Source organism: Equus caballus, chromosome 1, assembly GCF_041296265.1.
Source record: "Equus caballus isolate H_3958 breed thoroughbred chromosome 1, TB-T2T, whole genome shotgun sequence".
Taxonomy (NCBI): Eukaryota; Metazoa; Chordata; class Mammalia; order Perissodactyla; family Equidae; genus Equus; species Equus caballus.
Genome location: NC_091684.1, coordinates 187,334,059 through 187,352,443, shown reverse-complemented (window position 1 = coordinate 187,352,443; position 18,385 = coordinate 187,334,059). Strand labels below are relative to the sequence as shown.

General features: G+C 34.5%; 1 protein-coding gene across 27 annotated transcripts in view; it reads right to left on the bottom strand.

The window, feature by feature from the left end:
- MIPOL1 (mirror-image polydactyly 1) overlaps positions 1 to 18,385 on the bottom strand; it is a 302,394-nt gene that overhangs the window by 239,673 nt on the left and 44,336 nt on the right. For 10 of the 27 annotated variants that reach the window (XM_023624241.2, XM_070274371.1, XM_023624247.2 and 7 more), the window contains 2 exons: positions 6,909 to 7,046; positions 6,229 to 6,322 (listed from right to left, as the gene is read on the bottom strand). In XM_023624241.2, the coding sequence (XP_023480009.2) occupies positions 6,229 to 6,262 (34 nt within the window). In that variant the 5' untranslated portion in view covers positions 6,263 to 6,322; positions 6,909 to 7,046. Of the gene's footprint in view, positions 1 to 6,228; positions 6,323 to 6,908; positions 7,047 to 8,721; positions 8,849 to 15,942; positions 16,257 to 18,385 lie in introns of all 27 variants that reach the window. The other 17 variants (XM_070274302.1, XM_070274359.1, XM_023624223.2 and 14 more) reach the window with 5 other exon arrangements.

The following is an 18,385-nucleotide window of genomic DNA, read 5'->3' as shown; positions in this document are numbered from 1 at the left end:
CACAAATAAAACTGAAAGATCTTGAATATTCAAAGTAGAGCTGGATTTCCTTAAATCAAAGAAATTGTCACAAGTGGTACAAAGAGAGGATCACACCAATAGTTCAGAAATGGGGGAGAAGGGGTCCTATTAAAAAAAGAAATTTACCTCTTTTCATGTTCTTCTTAGTAATTATCATTTTTATAAAATGAAGGACCAAGGATGTAGTAGGAACTCCAACATGAAGAATAAAGCCTGAACTGACTTAAAACACTCTAAATTTAGTAAAAACAAAAGAAGAAATAAAGACAGCCACCTATTATCTCATAAACTTTTCTCTTATTAAGGATTTATGGGTGGATTCAGGGATTGCAGCAAACGTACCACTGTAGCGCGGGACGCTGATAGTGGGGGAGGCTGCGCATGCGTGGGGTTAGGGAGTAGGAGGTCTGATAGGAACTATGGACTTTCTGTGCAATTTTGCCGTGAACCGAAAAACTGCTCTACAAAATAAAGTTTATTTAAAAAAGTGCTAAAAAATAAAAGTAAAAAAATATATAATTTATATATACATACGTATATATAATTATTCATATCACAAATGATGAATCTCAAAACACAGTTCGTAAGAAATTTTATCACCACTTAGAAAATCATGTTGCCCTGGTAATCAATTTTTTTTCACATTCTGTTTTTCTACTGGAGGCCAAGAGTAGTAAGAGAATCGTTTCTATCAAGTTTAAAAAATAAAGACACCCAGAATCCTTTTTAATAAATTTATTTAAAATAAGAGAAATTTATTTTTTTTCATAAAAGAGTAGAACCTCAATCATTTTTTTAGGAGTAGCCTTAGCATTTCCTCTGGAAAGGAATCAATCCTTGTTGGCGAGCTGCCAGTAGTCCTAAAACCACTCTCTCAAATATTCTAGATGGTCATGTGTAAGAAGCTACCAGAACTCTATTAAGTGAGGTCCTATGGAGATAAACAGTAAATTTAATCAGTCTTTTAAATCCCTCTACAGCAGATAGAAATAAAAAATGCATTCTTAAATTCACACTTGACAACAGGAAAAAGCACACTGTGTGATGCCCCTAGTCTGAAGGTTTTTATTTCAATTGGGTTTTCAATACAGACAGAATTAGATTTTATCCTAAATTAATATTATTGATGCTACATTACATTCTATCAAATATATGCTACAATACTTTGAAAAAAATCAAGTTTCTAATGATATTGGTAACATTATATTTGAAAAGAATAGAGTGCTTACAAAACTAATAATCATTTCAAACACTATTATTTATGTTTCTTAATACTTTTGAAACTTTTTTATAGACCTATGTTTCACAGCTAGATGGAATAACAATGACAACAACGACCACCATTTACTCAGGCCCTGTAAAATATGTCAATCTTTTTTTTGTTTTAGCATCTGTAAAAATCATTACCACCAGCACACTAGTGAAAATCACTACTCTGCTATGTGAAGTACATCATGGGCTCATTTCCTGTTTCAGGACTACAGTAGGACTCTTACAAACACAGTCTCTAATCTTCACAAAAGTCCTAAATGAATTCTCTCCCTATTCCACACAAGAAAATCCAGGCTTAAAAATAATTATGAAATTTGCACGTGAGTCCAGGCAGGTGTAAGTGATAGATTGAAAAATTGAAACCCGGGTCTATCTAGCTCCAAAAACCTGTGTTCTTCCTACCAAAAAATTTTATTGAAATTATTAAATGCACTGGTTCTCCAGTGCAATTTACCTTCTGCTTTAAAAGAAACAAAACACCAAACCGCACTTCTTATTTAGGGAAAATATAACATTACTTACTAGAAAGCCAATTATTAAATACAATTCAAGTCCTGTAATTTAACACAGAATGATTAATTATCTAGCTAGTTTCAAAACCTTGAATTTCCAGAAGTGTCTGATGATAATGCTTAAGGAATCTTTTTTTTTCTACCAGCCATCTTGCTGGTAGAAATGGATGTCCATTCTATGCAACTTGCCATTTCCTTCCTCTATGCTTTAAACATAAAATAGCTTATGAAAATGATACGATATTCTACAATTATATTTTAGTCATAGTGATCAAAGACATTTTAAAAGCATCATAAATGTTTTTCTATAGTGTTTCTAATAGATGTCTACTCTTACAAAATGCTTGCAAATCATGCAGTAGTTTTACATATAATCCAATTACAGAACAACAGATGGACAAAGGTAAAAAGAATACATACTTTGTAAAAAGAGAGAAAGAGAAATGAACTAATAATGAAAGAGGTTGATGGTGGCAGACAGGTTCCAAATGCCAAGCAATAATAAATAGTATTCTGACTCAATAAGAAACCAACAAACCACCTACAAGTTACCTTTTGCTAGGTTTCAGTCCCAAATAATTGTTTTGTTCGTAGAAAAACCATAAGAATCATGGCTACAAAAAGAGAATTGCTAGTCCAATTCTAAAATAAAGAAGACAGCTGCTTTTTACTTAAATCCAGCATGAAAAGATTTTTTATATATTTGCTAGCCTCCAAGAAATTGCACCACGTAAGGACCCCGTAACATCAGCAGTTCTAGAAGTGCTTTTTCATCTCAAGTTTCAAACCATGCTCACTTTTTACGCTTAAAAGAAAATGGTTTAAAAACGTATGATTCATATCCAAATTGAGATAATACATACAAGAAAATAACTACTCTGTGTATAAAATACATATTAATTACAATCTCCTAAAATAACAAACCTAAAAATAATACTGAAGAAATTCATGAAATTGAAAGTTTTTTGTCTAAAGCCTCTTCAAGCTCTGTAATTCTTAGCATTTCTAACCTTCAATTGGTAAGAAATATTTAAAAGATAGCAGACAATATTTAATTGGGGTAGGCACAGTAACCTTTTTTAACCTTTCTTAGGGAACACTGACCCCTAAAGGTTCTAAATTTAAGTAAGTTTCAGTATCTTCTCTATTTAACTGGCATCCAGACTTCATTTTTCCTTACATTACTGTAGGTATGTCGAGTCACGGGGGACACAGTTATTCATAAGTAATACATAAACTACTTCCAGCCGACTGTTGTGCACTGTAAAACAACTAAACCCTTTCTGCTAATTTAATAAAAATCACCAAAATTTAATATAAGAAATATCCAGAAATTTACCATACTATTCCAAATAATTACTCAGGAGAGATTTCTGACCTCCATGCCTTTTTTTCTTACATAATGAAGCAAATAATAAGCAAATGCTAAAAAGGGCCGAACAACCAATAACACAACAACTCATTCTTTCCAAGGGCTGACTCAACAAATGTCCTTTGATTATGACATTTCACTTTTTTCTTAACAATCAGAAAAAAAAAGAACCTTGAAAAACAGAAAGTTTTCACAAAAGGGCAAAACACCTTTTACTTCTCAAGAAGCAGAGGATGTTATCAATGCCCACTTGGCAACACGCGTTTATTCTCTCACATATTGCTTGCATCAACTTAAACATTTCATTCATTCAGGGTTGTTTTTTAACTACTTAAAGAACCCTGGACACAGTTTGTAAATGTCTTCACCCTTTCCACCTACCAACCTTAGCTTCACATGTTCCAAACTGTCTATAATGACAAAAACAAAGAAAAATGTAAATGGTTGTATCTGTTTCATTATATATGTCATCAACTCTTTGACTTCAAATACTTCAGCAGTCTTTCTACAATAAAGCCAGGAAACAAGAAGCCACATCAGCTTCTTTATGATGGAATGTGTAAGACAATGCAAAAGCCTATCTGTGTAATACAAGTTTTAATTAGCTCAATTTCTTAAATAAGTAAAATAATATTAAATAAAATAATTATTTATTAGAGCAGACTCTGAACACTAGTGCCAGAGAGAGCTTTAAAGCAAAATGTACTCTGATAAATCCCATGAACCAGGACATCCGGCAGACAGCATGTGAGATTTTACTGTTTAAACATATCACTTATCACAAAACCCAAAAGAGACTACATTTACCTGTTTAATTTTATTTCTTAATAATGTTTCATTAACAGGCCTTCTATATAAAAGAATGTCTTAGTCCTATTTCCAATGTCAAAAAAATGCCTGTAAAAATGCAAATTTTCTTAATGATGTTTCAGTCACGTCTATTGTGGTCTGTGCCTCCTGCAAACTATTTATGCATCTATGTCATTAGCCCTGAAACCTTCCTTTCCGTAAGCGTCCTAGAGCTTCAGCAGCTTCCCTTCCTTAACATCTTTCCTGGTTATTTTACATTTTTGAGAAGTATTTCCTCCACAGCCTCTAGCGCTTTGGATACTAAAAATAATTCTTTTGGCTCCTTAAAGATCCTTTTCTCCATAATTTGAATAACATGACTTTCACAGTGAATGTGACCTCTGAATAGGGAACATAAGCAACAGGGGCATCATTATTTACTTCCTCTTGTCTTATTTTGTACATAAATTGAATAAAACTGCTCTGAGCTCTTCAAAAGAATGTTTGTTTGCTTATTTGCATATATGAGTTAAAAAAGCTACAAGTTAGTTCCCAGCTTCAGACCAATACCTACTTACCACAAACTTGAATATAAAGACAGTGGATCAAAGTGTCACAAAGTCCATTCACTAAAACTATTAACTTTGCATTAAAAATCTTTACTTATCTTACTCAGATATTACTTGCTACTACTTTGTACACAATTCAATCAGTTACTTGGATTCTAAACTCTTAACAAGCAGCCTAGAGTCACAAATAAGCAGAGAAAGGTTGCTAACAGTGGACAAAAACTGCAAGAAAATTTGTAACAATATGGAAATCAAAAACAAATACAGAAATCAAAAAAAAGGTATACTCAGAAAGCATAGCATTTTTTTATACCCCAAAAGAATGCATAGCTATTAACTTCTTTAGTACAATGATGATAGAACAGTCCCCCAAAATGGCCTTTAACCTTCTGAAAAATGTAACAGTGTGGTTGACATACGGCAAAAAAGGAGCCCCACTGGGGTAGAGGGAATCAAAACAGGGAGAGATGTGTGCAATGTTTTGGTAATAATCCTATTTTTAAAATTATAAAATTTAGAGGAAATAAAAACAGTGTACAAAAAGTTTAAGCCAACTAAATGCACTACTATACTCAGAATGATTCATTTCCTAAGGATTCCAGATTTGCAACATTTTACTGCAAGAGACCTCCACTTAAAACCTAACATTTTTAAACCTCTTTCCATTTGGCTCCTTCTACTTGCTCTATGGATGGATGCGCTCTATCTAGCTCTCTATCCTCTCTCTCTCAAGGATCTATCCATCCATCCATCCATCCATGTCTCATCTCTCTCTCTCTCTCTCTCCCCCTTTGAGGTGGTCTTAGTCTTTCAAACTGTTCTCTGACTTTCCCTCCCTCCACCTGTGCATATCTGTGTGTATCTTTTTCTCTTTTTCTCTCTCTCCCCCCTTGTCTCTGACTGTCTTCATGGCTCTCTGTCTGTCTGGGAGCATCTTTCTCTGTCTGCATCTGCACATCCCTGCATGTCTGTGCCGCTCTGACTCTCTGGTCCCCTGTGACTCCCTCTCTCTGTGGGTGTGTCTTTTGGTGTGCACGTGTCTCTCCATGTATCTCTGTATCCATATGTCTCCCTCTCAGTGTGTGTGTGTGTCTCTCTCTGTATACGTGTATATCTTTCACTGTGTGTCTCTTTTCTGAGTGTGTCTGGGTGTATGCCTGTGCCTCTCTCTCTCTGTCTCTCTTTTTCCCCTGTCTCTCTCACTGTATGTCTCTCTCTCTTTCTTGCTGTGTTTTTCTTACTCTGGTATTTCTCTGAGTACTGATGTGTGTATCTTTCTGTGTATGTCTATACATGTGTGTCTTTCTCTCTATGTGTGCCTCCATATGTGTGTCTGTGTCTCCCTCTTTGAGTACAGCATCTCCCTTCCTGTGTCTGTAGCTCTCTTTCCGTTTGTTTCTTTCTCTGAGTGGACTGCTCTGTATGTATCTCTCTCTCATTCTCTCTATCTCCTCTCTCTACCACTTTGTGTCTATGTGTGTTTCTTTCTCTCTCCCAGTCTGTTTCCCGCTTCCTCTTTCAAGATCTCTTCCTCTGTGTGTCTTTCTTTGTGTCTCTTTGGCAGTATGGGGGCCTCTCTGTGTGTGCCTCCTTCTGTGTGTGCTTGTCCGCCTCTGTCTACTATGTTGGACAGAACAAACACACTTCATTCAGTGCGTGGAACTAGCACAACACCTGGGTTTGGTATCGATACCTGAAAAGTCCTTGCCGTCTGACCGGTCCTCCATTGGTACTTCTGTTCTTGTTTGCTCTGGCAAAGTCTCTGGTTTTTCCTCCAAGATTTGAAGCTAAAATAAAGCAAACTCTAGATAAATAAACTTAAAACAATGCATCAGAACACACCTAAACCTTACCTTTGTTTAACAGAGAATTTACAGGATAAATGGTTTTCTAAAATGTTTACAATGAGACAATTAACCACGTATTTCAACAGGTAAAATTAAATCTTTTTTTCTCAGAAAAAGCTTTTTTCCTTCACATTTATATTTTAGTAAATACAGTTTAAGTTAAGCTTTCTAGACATTTTTGCTCCTTTGGCTGGAGAACCATTTAATTTATTTAACTTAAGTCTTCTCCAACTATAACTTCAACAATTTAAGAAAAATAAAATTTTTACTCTATTTGTCATAAACTTTATATCAAAAAACTTAAAGTTTATTGATTTGAATTTATAACGTATATTTTCACATAAAACATTTTACACTTGTAAAAGTAATTTAAGAAAGCTATTCTAATTTTTTTAAACATAAAGACTAGCATTAACTTATGGAATTATTGCTATTTCTTTCTTGCATTTGTTTTCACAATAAACATGATAAAAGGTATGCAAGTTTTTTTTTGGCATGCTTTTAAGAAGAATAAAATTAGATTTACCTCACAGCTAGAACTCTGCGTTCTTTAAAAAGTCCTCAAATAAAGCTGTAGTCAGCTTCTCCTTTTCCAATTTTCTCTAAATATGTTGATCTGGAGTTGGCAATCTTTTTCTAAGTTCCTCATTTACTTTTGGATTAGCTGAAAATATAGGAAGTTATTAATATCAAAGAAATATGTTCTAGTCAATGAAGCCATTTCCCTACATATTGCCCAAAAAGGTTAATAATAATTGCAGTCTTTTAATAAGAGATTCATATAGCAAGACATGTAGAAAATACAGTCTTTAATAACCTCTGGAGTATTTTAAAACATGTCTTACAGGTCTTAATGTGCTTAGTAATATAGTATTTAAAACCATAATTTTATCCCTCTGCAATATACAATCACTCTTCCTCATCATTTACCCAGCTAATGAATGCCAGCAATTAGTAAAATGTAATCCCATTGCACAATCATTTTAATGCTTTTAGCACTCAGAAAAGTAAACACCAAATTAATACGGCTCAAGCCATATCAGATCCTAGTTGGAAGCAAGCAATTATAGTTCAGCTCCTCAGGTGTAATTAAATGATTGGAATGATTTAGTTCCATAAATGCAAGTTAATTCATAAGCAAGCAACAAATATACTGGGAGTAATTACAAGAAACACTGACAGTCTAACAGGGCTAATTCTTCCACGAGCCTGACACAGTAAAATGCTGCCCTCTCCCGGGCATGTGAGTGAATATCTCAGAGGAGAAAACAACAAAAAACGCCCCCAAAACCTAACTTTTAAAAAGCCACTAGAAAAAATAACAAGAACCAATCTATCAATTTTATTTTATTCCTTATACAAAAAATTTTAATATATGGCTTACATGTGATAATTTCTACACACCCTGGTAATTAATGCTTTTTCCGATCAATATGAATATGAGTCCCAAAACCCACCATGCAATTCTCATATGGTTTAATGAAACTAAACCATTCATATATGACGCTGACAGACTGTAGGTGAAACTGAGAGTACCCCCTGGAACACCAGGCCAATGCCTATATTCTTGCACAGGTAAACCCTAACTGGACTGTTACAGCAAATAACTAAACTATGCTATTCTAAGTCCTAAAAATTTGCAAGAAAAATAATCTCTGGAAAGCGTAAAACAAAATACTCAGTATTACTGTGACTATACATAATGGTCTGAAAGTAACTGTTTTTAGTGAACTTTAAAAATAAAAACTAGAGCACTGATAGAATGTCATTATAAGCACATTTTAAAACATAAAGAGTAACAGATAGTACAGAAAATAAAATGCAACCTGATTTTACTTAAGCCATTGCTAACTTCTTACTTCCTTAGGCTAAAATTCAGAACAAACTGACCTGTATCCTACTCAGATGGTTCTTAACTAAACCTTCAGAAGCTTATTTATTATACATTTAAATTGTGCTATAATCAGTAAGTCTGTGTTAACACATATGTATTTGAAGCAACTAAACCCAATCAGAATTATCCCTTTGACTTTCTTCAAAATTGAGCACAGTCTCAAATATTACCAAAAGCACAACAAATGTTTAAATCTCCGATAAATGCCAACGATACTTGCAGAGGATAATGTTTAACACTATCAACACTTTGGGGGAGTGAAGGAGCATTATCGCCCTTCTAACATGCTTTCAAATGCATTAAAATAACCATATTCTAAGTCATATCTTCTGCAAACTATAAAAATAAAATAAATCAAAATATTAAAAAGTCCTGCCACTAAGTTTAAAATGTACAGCACATTTGCTTTGCCCTTGATGTCACAGTCTTATTTTTCAATTCATACCTTGTACACTGTAAGTTAATTGCTTCTGGAAAGTACTTATTATTCATGTAAAAATTAATGTGCCAATGTGTTTAAATCCTCTTAAATGACCATTCATGCATCTTTCTTCTTTAAGTACCAATGAAATCTGTCAAAAGACATCAATGCAAAATGGTCTTAAAAAAAGTTCTAATAGAGATTTTTTTTCTGCTAACACAAGATTTTCATATTCACCAACTTTACTTAAATTCCATTAATTTTTTAAGCTACTTTTAATAAATTCACCAAGTAAAATTTTTAGGCCCCATAGTCTGTCATTTGTGTTCCAGCTGACATTATGAATATTAATAACAGTGTTATCCTGATTAAATAGGCTTCATATGAAATCCCTGTGAATCCTATAGCTCAGACATCTCATTTTTCCAACTCTTTATGAATTTGGATTCAGACATTAAACTGGAAAAATCTTAAAAAACAGATTTAATGGCACATTTGCATATTGTCAAGCAAAAATTAGATGTTCTAATGATTCAAATGATTATAACATATATCTACATATTGTAATAAGGATAGGAGATTTCAGTAAACATGCAACACATTTTGCACTTCTATTCATTTTAGGACAAAGGATTAAGACCAATAAAATACTGATTCCTTTCCTTAGACTCACTTTAAAGATTTGATATCAATCAAAATTGTTTCAATCAAAAATTATATATTCAAGTTAAAACTAGTGGGATGATTTTATAGTAGACATCAGATAAAGTAGACTTCTTAATCAAAATGCTAATTTAGTACATCATAGACAAAACATAAGTTAATTGCTTTATCATTACTAATGTATACCAGGTCCAAGTAGCAAAATAAAATTGATTTCCAACTAAAGTTTGTTTATAAGTTGTGCTGGAAAGAATTACCCATGTTAAAAAAGAAAAACAAAATCTTTACTATAATGGACAGAACATACTATATTAGTATCTGTTCAATTAAATTCTTCTCCATCACCGATTCCTAAACTCACTCCTCCCAAGTTGTTTTTAATTCTCAAAGGAAGTGAGTCTTATTATGTAGAAGAAAGGAAAAATACATAATAACTAGGAAAACGTATGCCCCCTTCTCTCTATAGTTACACGGGAATCTAAATAGATCTGCCAAAATTTCCTAACTTCACCTTATCAAAAAATGTAGATGGAAAAAATTTAAACAAACATCTCTATGTTCTCAAACCTCACTTGACTCTCCTTATTTATTCAGCACTAAAACACTTTATGAAAGAAAATTTGTTCTTTGACCAGTCTAAATTTTCTAATCTGCCTAAAAAACTATAAGTAATTCTGACATTCATCCTTTAAAATTAAACAATGGCTTTTTGATAGAGAGACATTAAAAAATGGGATTTCATATGCCAATGCAACAACATCCAAGATTTTTTAAACCTTATTTTAAATAGAAGATGCCCTTCTTACCTTGCACATTATGGCAAAGGTTTTTGGCTGACTTTGGTTAATCGCATTTTTTTCCCTAATCCCTCCTTAGTTAAATCAGAAATTTGTGTAAACTGAATCCAATAGTGTCAAACTAGAAATCATTCATAACACTGCCTCATACCCAAGTATGACTCCAAAAAACTCCAAATTTTGCATTTCCTAGACTGAGAAATGTTGATAATTTCTGCATTCAAATGGTTTCATTAAAAGGCCAAAGGAGAGCAGTATATTTCTGAGAGCCAAATACTTTATCGCATAAGTCAACATATACAATATACGCATACGTTCTACAGCTGGATTTTTATATTATTAGACAAAAGTCTCTCAAACATTCACAGTCCCTGGCACATTCTCTCTCAAAAAGAATTCCTTTCACTCACGTTTCTCACACCACAGCCCACTCCCTACCAGGCTCCAGACAACTCCGGTTCCTCAGAGCCAGGGGAAGCGAGAAGTGGTTTAGGGAGAAAGGATAAGGGATAAGGGTGGCCCCACACCACAGCTATCAAAATTTAAAATGCATATTCCATTTGACTCCTCAGTTCCACCACTAAAAGTATTTAGAAAATTATCTAAAACATGTTTGTATGCACACGGATACTCACTGAAGCAGTACTCCTGTGTAAGAGAAGATACGCTCGAGTCATGGACTTCTTTCTGTTCCTTGGCTTCACCAAGCTTATTCCTGCCTCAGAACTTCTATCCTTACTATTCCCTCTGCCTAGACTCCTCTTCTCTAGCTCTCTAAACCATTTTTCTCATCATTAGGGCTTGCTCAAAAGTCATCTCTTCAAAAACGTTTTGCCTGGCCTTCCTATCTAAGGTAGAAACTCCTCTCTCATCACATCCTTTATATGCTGCTGCCTTCATGAAACTCATTTATTTAGGTCTCATTTCATTGTTTTTGATATATCTCAGCCAATTATGTATATACAAGTTACATGTAAGCAAGGCCCTGGATCTTCTCCTTTATCTGATCCTCAGAAGGGTGTCTGACAAACAGTAAGTACTCAGTATATTTTTGATGGGCAGACAGGTGGATGAATGGATGGATAACTAGTAGAAAAACAGACCTAACACAAACGTTCATCAATAGAAAACTAGTAAATAAAATGCAGTACAACCATAGAGCAAATCTATATGATTTGTCTCTAGAAGGACACACAGGAAACTACTACCCGTGGTTACTCTGAAGAAAGGGCCTAAGAGTTGAGGTGGGGAGAGAGAAGCAAGGGAAAGAAGTATTTTTATTTCATTTTATATCTATCTGTATAATTTGATTTTTTAAACCATGTATATGTGCTATTTTTAACCTAATAACTATTAATTAATAATATTGAAATCGGACAGCAAACTTTGAAGGAAGCCACGTTACGTCTGAGCAATCCAAAATGATTAGAAAGGAACGAACCTTGATGACTGCCTTGAGACTTTGAGAAAACTATTCTTGCCTAATTAACCTTTCATATCTATACTTTGTTATGGTTGTTTGCTTGCTTACTTAATTTAAGTAGAGTGAAAAGTGCAAATTAATATATGATAGAAATCTTTTGGAATAGCAAGGCTTAAAATGAATAAAAGAGTTTCCTGAGAATTAAGCAAATATTTCTTAAAATAATCAGATTTCTTTGTTCAATTAGGGACTATTTACAATAGTCTTAGTGTTCAAGATTCTAAAACTTAAAAAGTTTCTAATAAATATTAAATTGTTCTATATTATGACTACTGTATGTTTGTCACAGATAGTTCCCCTGTGTTATATGCTTTAGTGATCAAGAAATTACTATCAAAAAAGTTGAACTACTTCCCATCACTGAAGGTCACAGAAGGACATTAAATTAAGAGGAAATAAATATATGGTGTTTAAAACATATGACTGTCATGGGGCCGGCCCAGTGGCATAGTGGTTAAGTTCGTGTGCTCCACTTCGGCGGCCCAGGGTTAATGGGTTCGGATCCCAGGCGCCGATTTAGCTCCACCTGGCAAGCCACACTGTGGCAGCATCCCACATAAAATAAAAGAAGATGGCACAGATGTTAGCTCAGTGACAATCTTCTTTAAGCAAAAAGAGGAAGATTGGCAAGAGATGTTAGCTCAAGGCCAATCTTCCTCACACTCACACACACACACACACACACACACACACACTTACATGTGTATATATGGCTTTCATGTTTTCAAAACTTGGAGGGCAAAATAATATAGCACTTGGAACACTGCAATAGTTTTCAGTGCCTGTTGCAAATGACACTTTGAGAATGGGTAAGGCATTGCATAGCCTACTGATAAAAATTTTTAAAACCAAAACTTTAAAGCTAGCATTATTTTCAGAGAGTTCATCAGATACAGGATTTTCTAAAATATCCTGAAACGTTTTGCCCTAGGTCAAACTAAACTAAATCACTTAATCTAGCACAGAACAGAATATAAAAACAAAGTCAGCTTATAGAATAGTTTCTCTAGGGAACAAACAGCCTGTTTTCTTAAGATTCACGCAGGTGCCAAGTTCTGATGCAATGACACGCTCCTTCACACAAAGGCTTGAATTTCCACACAACTAATGGAAGTTGTTGGCAAATCAAAGGTAAAAAGTATTAGAGCAAGTTAAATTGATCTATAATGGAAACTAGAATGAGCAGTCACTTGAAATCAAATAAAACTACAGCTATCAGAAAATGTTGTTCTATAATAAAGTAAAAATAATAAGGTCTTAATTAATTCATCATACATCATATTGCTTACTAACAGATTTTATCAAAAAGCCATTTAATAATTCTCTATAGCTTATATAGTTTAACAATAAGTACTAACAGAGATATTAACAAATAGAGGCATATATATGAGAATCAATATACTCTAATAACAACACTTTTGCTTTTTGGACAATTAATAGCAATTCATACACTGTATAATTAATACAATGTTGATTTATGCAATTTGCTAAATTTACAGAACCTGATCATTCCCAATGGACAGTGCTGCGTGCAAACTATGCTTCTGCCTTTTAAAAGATAACTTCTAGGTTGCAAAACACAATTACTAGAAACAAAATCTTTAAAGAGGGTAAAATAAATGGTAGGCTTACAGCTCTAATTTTTTTGTTCAATTTCAAGAAAATAACAGCCATCAGCTTCACTTCCCTGAGGAACTATAAAAAGCTCATGTATTTCTTAAGAGTCATTCTTAATAAACGTTTTCATTAATGAAAAGTATGTAATCAGAATGTAGTCCTAAAATAAATATTCCATAGTTAATGTAAAATAAAAACATAGTAGAAAAAGGAAAAAGATAAGAAGCCAAACTACATGGACATTTCCTTCAATAAACACTTTTATTCTTCTTGCATTTAAAATTATAAGATAGTTTCAACTATAAATTATATATAAGTATTGTACTAGCTCTTTTCTTCATCATACTATAAAGGCTTTCTTAGGATCTAGAATTATATGTTCACTAAAAATATGTTTCAGAAAACACATTTTTTTAAAAAAAATCCTCAAATGGCAAACCCACTGAATTGAAAATATTACTTATAAAATTAATAGTAATACAATTGTACAGTGTTCCAAAGTATTAAATAAATTAAGCAATGTGTGCTGTTAATTTTTTAAGACATTTTCCAAAAAACACTGATGATCTTTCATTTTAAAAGATAAGAATTTTACTTCTTCCAAGAAAATTGCATCTCTTTGATGTGTTGACTTATACAATACAACCACAACTACTGCCAAAAGGCTTTATGAATAACTTGACATTTTATACTAATTGTGTAAGAAAACCTTTTATAAACTGTGAAGAAAATGAAGAGAAACCGAAAACTGAATCTTACGCTGTCATAAATATTAAAACTACTACAAAACAGCAATCACACATTCTAAGCCTCCTAGTGGGAGTACGTAACACTAATTAATATGTCATCCTGGGTGGCAGTGGTGGGTAGAGATGGCAGGGAGAGGGGAGCAGGATTCACAAAGCAGGCAGGACATTGGGGTGTAGATGAAACAAGATTAACACGAGCCATGAAGGATAAATAATTGGTGAAGCTGGGTAATGTGTACACAGGGGTTCATTATGCTGTTTCTCTACTCTTGGACGTTTGCAATTTTCCATAATAAGCAGTTTAAAATACATATTGTAAAATAAAAGAGAATATACAGCATTATTTACTTTCTAGCAAAAGTCATCAGATAATCTTTTACAGAACCAGCAAGAAGTATTCCATTTCATATTAGAATGTTATCAAAACGCAATCAATCTCATGCCTGATATACACACACACGATATATCATGCAACTAATACTGTGCAACATCTTTCACAAATACATAAACACACACACCTCACATGGATTCTACACTGCATGTCATCTAGAAAAAAGCCTACAAATTTTGTCTTAGCATGCAGGAATCAAAAAGGAAATATTATCAGCTGAGGGAAATGTACTTTATTTATTGAAATGCTTTGGAATTACTCCCTGACCTTAAATTTAACAACTTCCGGAAGCTAAGACCTTATGTTACCAATGATCTAGTGCATATGGGAAACAGGGTAGGTACATTCTGTCACCTTTAGCAAACATTTTCCTCACCAAGCTGCTTAGAGGCCACCTGCTGCACCCTGAAGCAACAGCCTAGTTAGTTACTGATCTGACTTGCAACGTAAGTAACCAAGTTTATCATTTGTGGGAATCATAACTACACGAACCTGAAATATTCCCTAATTTTATTTCAAAAAACATTTATATTCATTTCTGGGAACGTTTCCCATTTGTAGAACAGTTATATTTCTTTGTATACGCACAATAATATTCTTTAACAAAAATGGTGACTTATGCAGAAGAATCATAAGCAGAAATAGTGACAACGACTATATCAGCATGTCTCAAATTTTCAACACCTTGAACCATGTACTATGTGTTAATCTACACTTGAACGAACAAATTCAGGTAAAGTTTATATTTGATTATACTGTTTAAAATAAAATTATTTCAATAGATAATAGCTTCATATCAATGAAAGAAATAAGTATGCCTATAATCTTTCACTAACGCAAAATGATAATTTGCCACACGCCAGGTCCTGCATTCAGTTTGATTCTTTTTTGACTATTTTGAGAAACTGCAAACTCAAATCTCATTTTGCCTGAAAGAATTAAGCATTTGCTGAATTGCCTCCTGATACCTACCATTCCAAACTTTGAAATACTGACTGAAATACTTTAAAATATATTTTGTAAAACACAGATAAGCTCAAAAGGGAGGGAAACATTCAGGTGTCAAAATCAAACCGTCACAGTTAGAGAGCGGGACTTGAAGCCAGGCAGTCCATGAGAATGTGGAGACCCAACAGCCTTAAAGGTTAGAGTTCAACTACGCAGACTCTTCCTTCGTTAAACAGCAATGAGATCATCACCAACCACCTGCTCAACTTCTTAGCCAGACATAAGGCACCCAATGAATTAGGTGGAAAAGTTAACTACCCAAGACCAAAACCAAAAGCCTTTGCAACGGTGGGCAAGGAATCCAATTTTGTACTAGAGACAATCACCTAACGTAAAACTGGTTAGCAACCTCAGACCACACAGTCCAGCTAGAAATTTTAAAAGGAAAAAAAAAAAGTAGGTCATGACCCACATTCCTTTTCAAGATAATTTCTTCTGAAAATAAGCTCATAGCCATAAAAAACTATAAGACATACGAAAGAATCTGATGTAAGGAAAAATATTACAGACACAAAAAAGAGAGGTAGGGATTCATACCTGAATGAGTTAAAGCAATCTTGAAAATAGGTATAATTTTTAAATTGCCGAATAAAGCAATACAACCAATCAATACAAGCAGGCAGGGGCCGGCCCGGTGGCGCAGCGGTTAAGTTCACACGTTCTGCTTCTTGGTGGCCCAGGGTTCGCTGGTTCGGATCCCGGGTGCAGACATGGCACTGCTTGGCACGCCATGCTGTGGTAGGCGTCCCATGTATAAAGCAGAGGAAGGTGGGCACAGATGTTAGCTCAGGGCCAGGCTTCCTCAGCAAAAAAGAGGAGGACTGGCAGTAGTTAGCTCAGGGCTAATCTTCCTCAAAAAAAAAAAAAAAAAAAGAGCAGGCAATTATTAAGTAAGCATAGATATAAAAAATAACCAAGTAGAAACCATAAAAATCAGAAGTACGTTCACTGAAGTTGAAACTCTACAGATGAAGAAAAGACTAGAGAACAACGGAAAAAAGAATTAATGACATAGACGCAGAAGGGAGGAAATTCCTCAGAATGCAGCACAGAGTAACAGGAAAATATGAAAAAGAAGTTAAGAAACACAGGAGATAAATAAAAAGCTCTAACATTTGTCTAATAATGGTTAGAGAAGGGGTGAACAGAAAAAAGAAAGGAAAAGCAAAATAATTTACTCTGGTATAGAAAATGTTTCCCTGGAAAAAAGTAACTGAATTAGAGTTACACAGTAGCGACACCACATAATTCCTATGGAGATGCATTCCCAGCATCATTCTTGTAATGATCTCTCATTTTCTTCAAATTCCCTGAAATTATGGCATATCCACATTGTTTTGTTATCCACAAATCAGAGCGATGCATTTGATACCCTTCATAACGTCAAGAGACGTTTGACAACGCTAAGCCTGCAGGTCTTCAGCCTCTGTTTCCCCAACCTTTACATGAAGGCACAGGGAGTCACCAACATAACAGCATGTTAACATCCAGTATGCACTATTTCTTTATTTCCTATAGTCCATCACTATCACTTGCACATCTCCTGTCACAAACTTAGTCAAAACTGTTTGCCAAAAGTCAAATGGCAGAATGCAAAGCCACACTCACAGGTGGAGAGCATACAGAACAGTCTGCAGTCTTAGTTCTCACTGGCTAGGAGCATATGACAGCACTCAGAGCATAGGAAAAATACATATTAGCAATATTCTATAAAGTATTTCTTTCTTTATACAGAAACAAATATGACAAAAAAAAACTCACCTTCCCCCATCCCTACCTTCTTTCTCAGGAAGCTGGCAGAGAATGCGCTCCACTGAAAGAAGGGAGTAAACCACTAAAGAGAAGACCCTAGTTGGTAAACAGGTCTACCACAGAAGAGGTCCATCTGTGTCTGGCATGTAATAGCTATACACCAGACACAGAGGGAGATCGTTCCAAGTTGACGGCATTAAGGAAACTTCAGGAGTAATTTGTTCAAGAAAGAAGAGTTTGAGAAGAGATTCAAATAAACGACAAAGAATTTGGTGTTGATTCAATAGTAAATAAACAAAAATTTAAGCAACAAAATAAGTAAGATAGCAAAAAGCTGCGCAGGGGAGGGGGAAGGGAAAATAATCAAAACATACTACATGTATTAGTTGTGAACAGCATCTAAAGAACCAGAACAACACAAACAGTATATATTTGTGTAAACAACATTACCATATAACAATACTGGAAGGATGCGAAAACAGAATATGTTCGTGTGTACTGAGAGCAGAGGCGTCAAAGAGACCTATATCCTTGTAGCTACTTTCTCCCACCTTTCACTCTTCTTTCTATTTGGAAGAGGTGAACAGCTAAAAATCACATTTCTCAGTCTCTGGTCTGAATGTAAAAAGGGTTCTACCAAGTACATGTAGTCCAGCAAGATACAGAAGAAGAAAGCAAGGCAGAGGTCATCTGTCTGCTATCAGCATGTAAGGTCAGACAGACACAAGTGTTTCTGGTGACAAGGACTCTGCAGTCTAATGTCTAGCACGAGCCTCCTGGACATGACAGTCACTTGTGGTGGCAGCAATAACAGCTTTCTGACCTCTAGATTGCAACAATATCATGACCCCGAACCATGGTCTAGAAATAGTCCCTGACATCTCTCCCAGCACTTGGAATAATTTTGTAAGCTGTTAATCCCCTATACAAAGGCCCTTTCTACTTGAAATACCTACAGTTGTTGTTTTTCCTTCCTATGACATGACTGATATCCATCTTCTGCATCTTTGACAGCAGAAAGTCAACGAATTATAAAACTGGGGCGGGGGCATCAAGAAGCAGTAATATAAGCATGCTATATAGAAAGATGGAGGGACATTTCAAAAGAATTCAAAGATTTCATAACAAATCTTATAGAAATTTGACTCTTTAAGAAAAAGACAAATAAAACATTCTGGAAATGGATAGTGGTGATGGTTGTACAACAATGTGAATGTACTTAATGCCA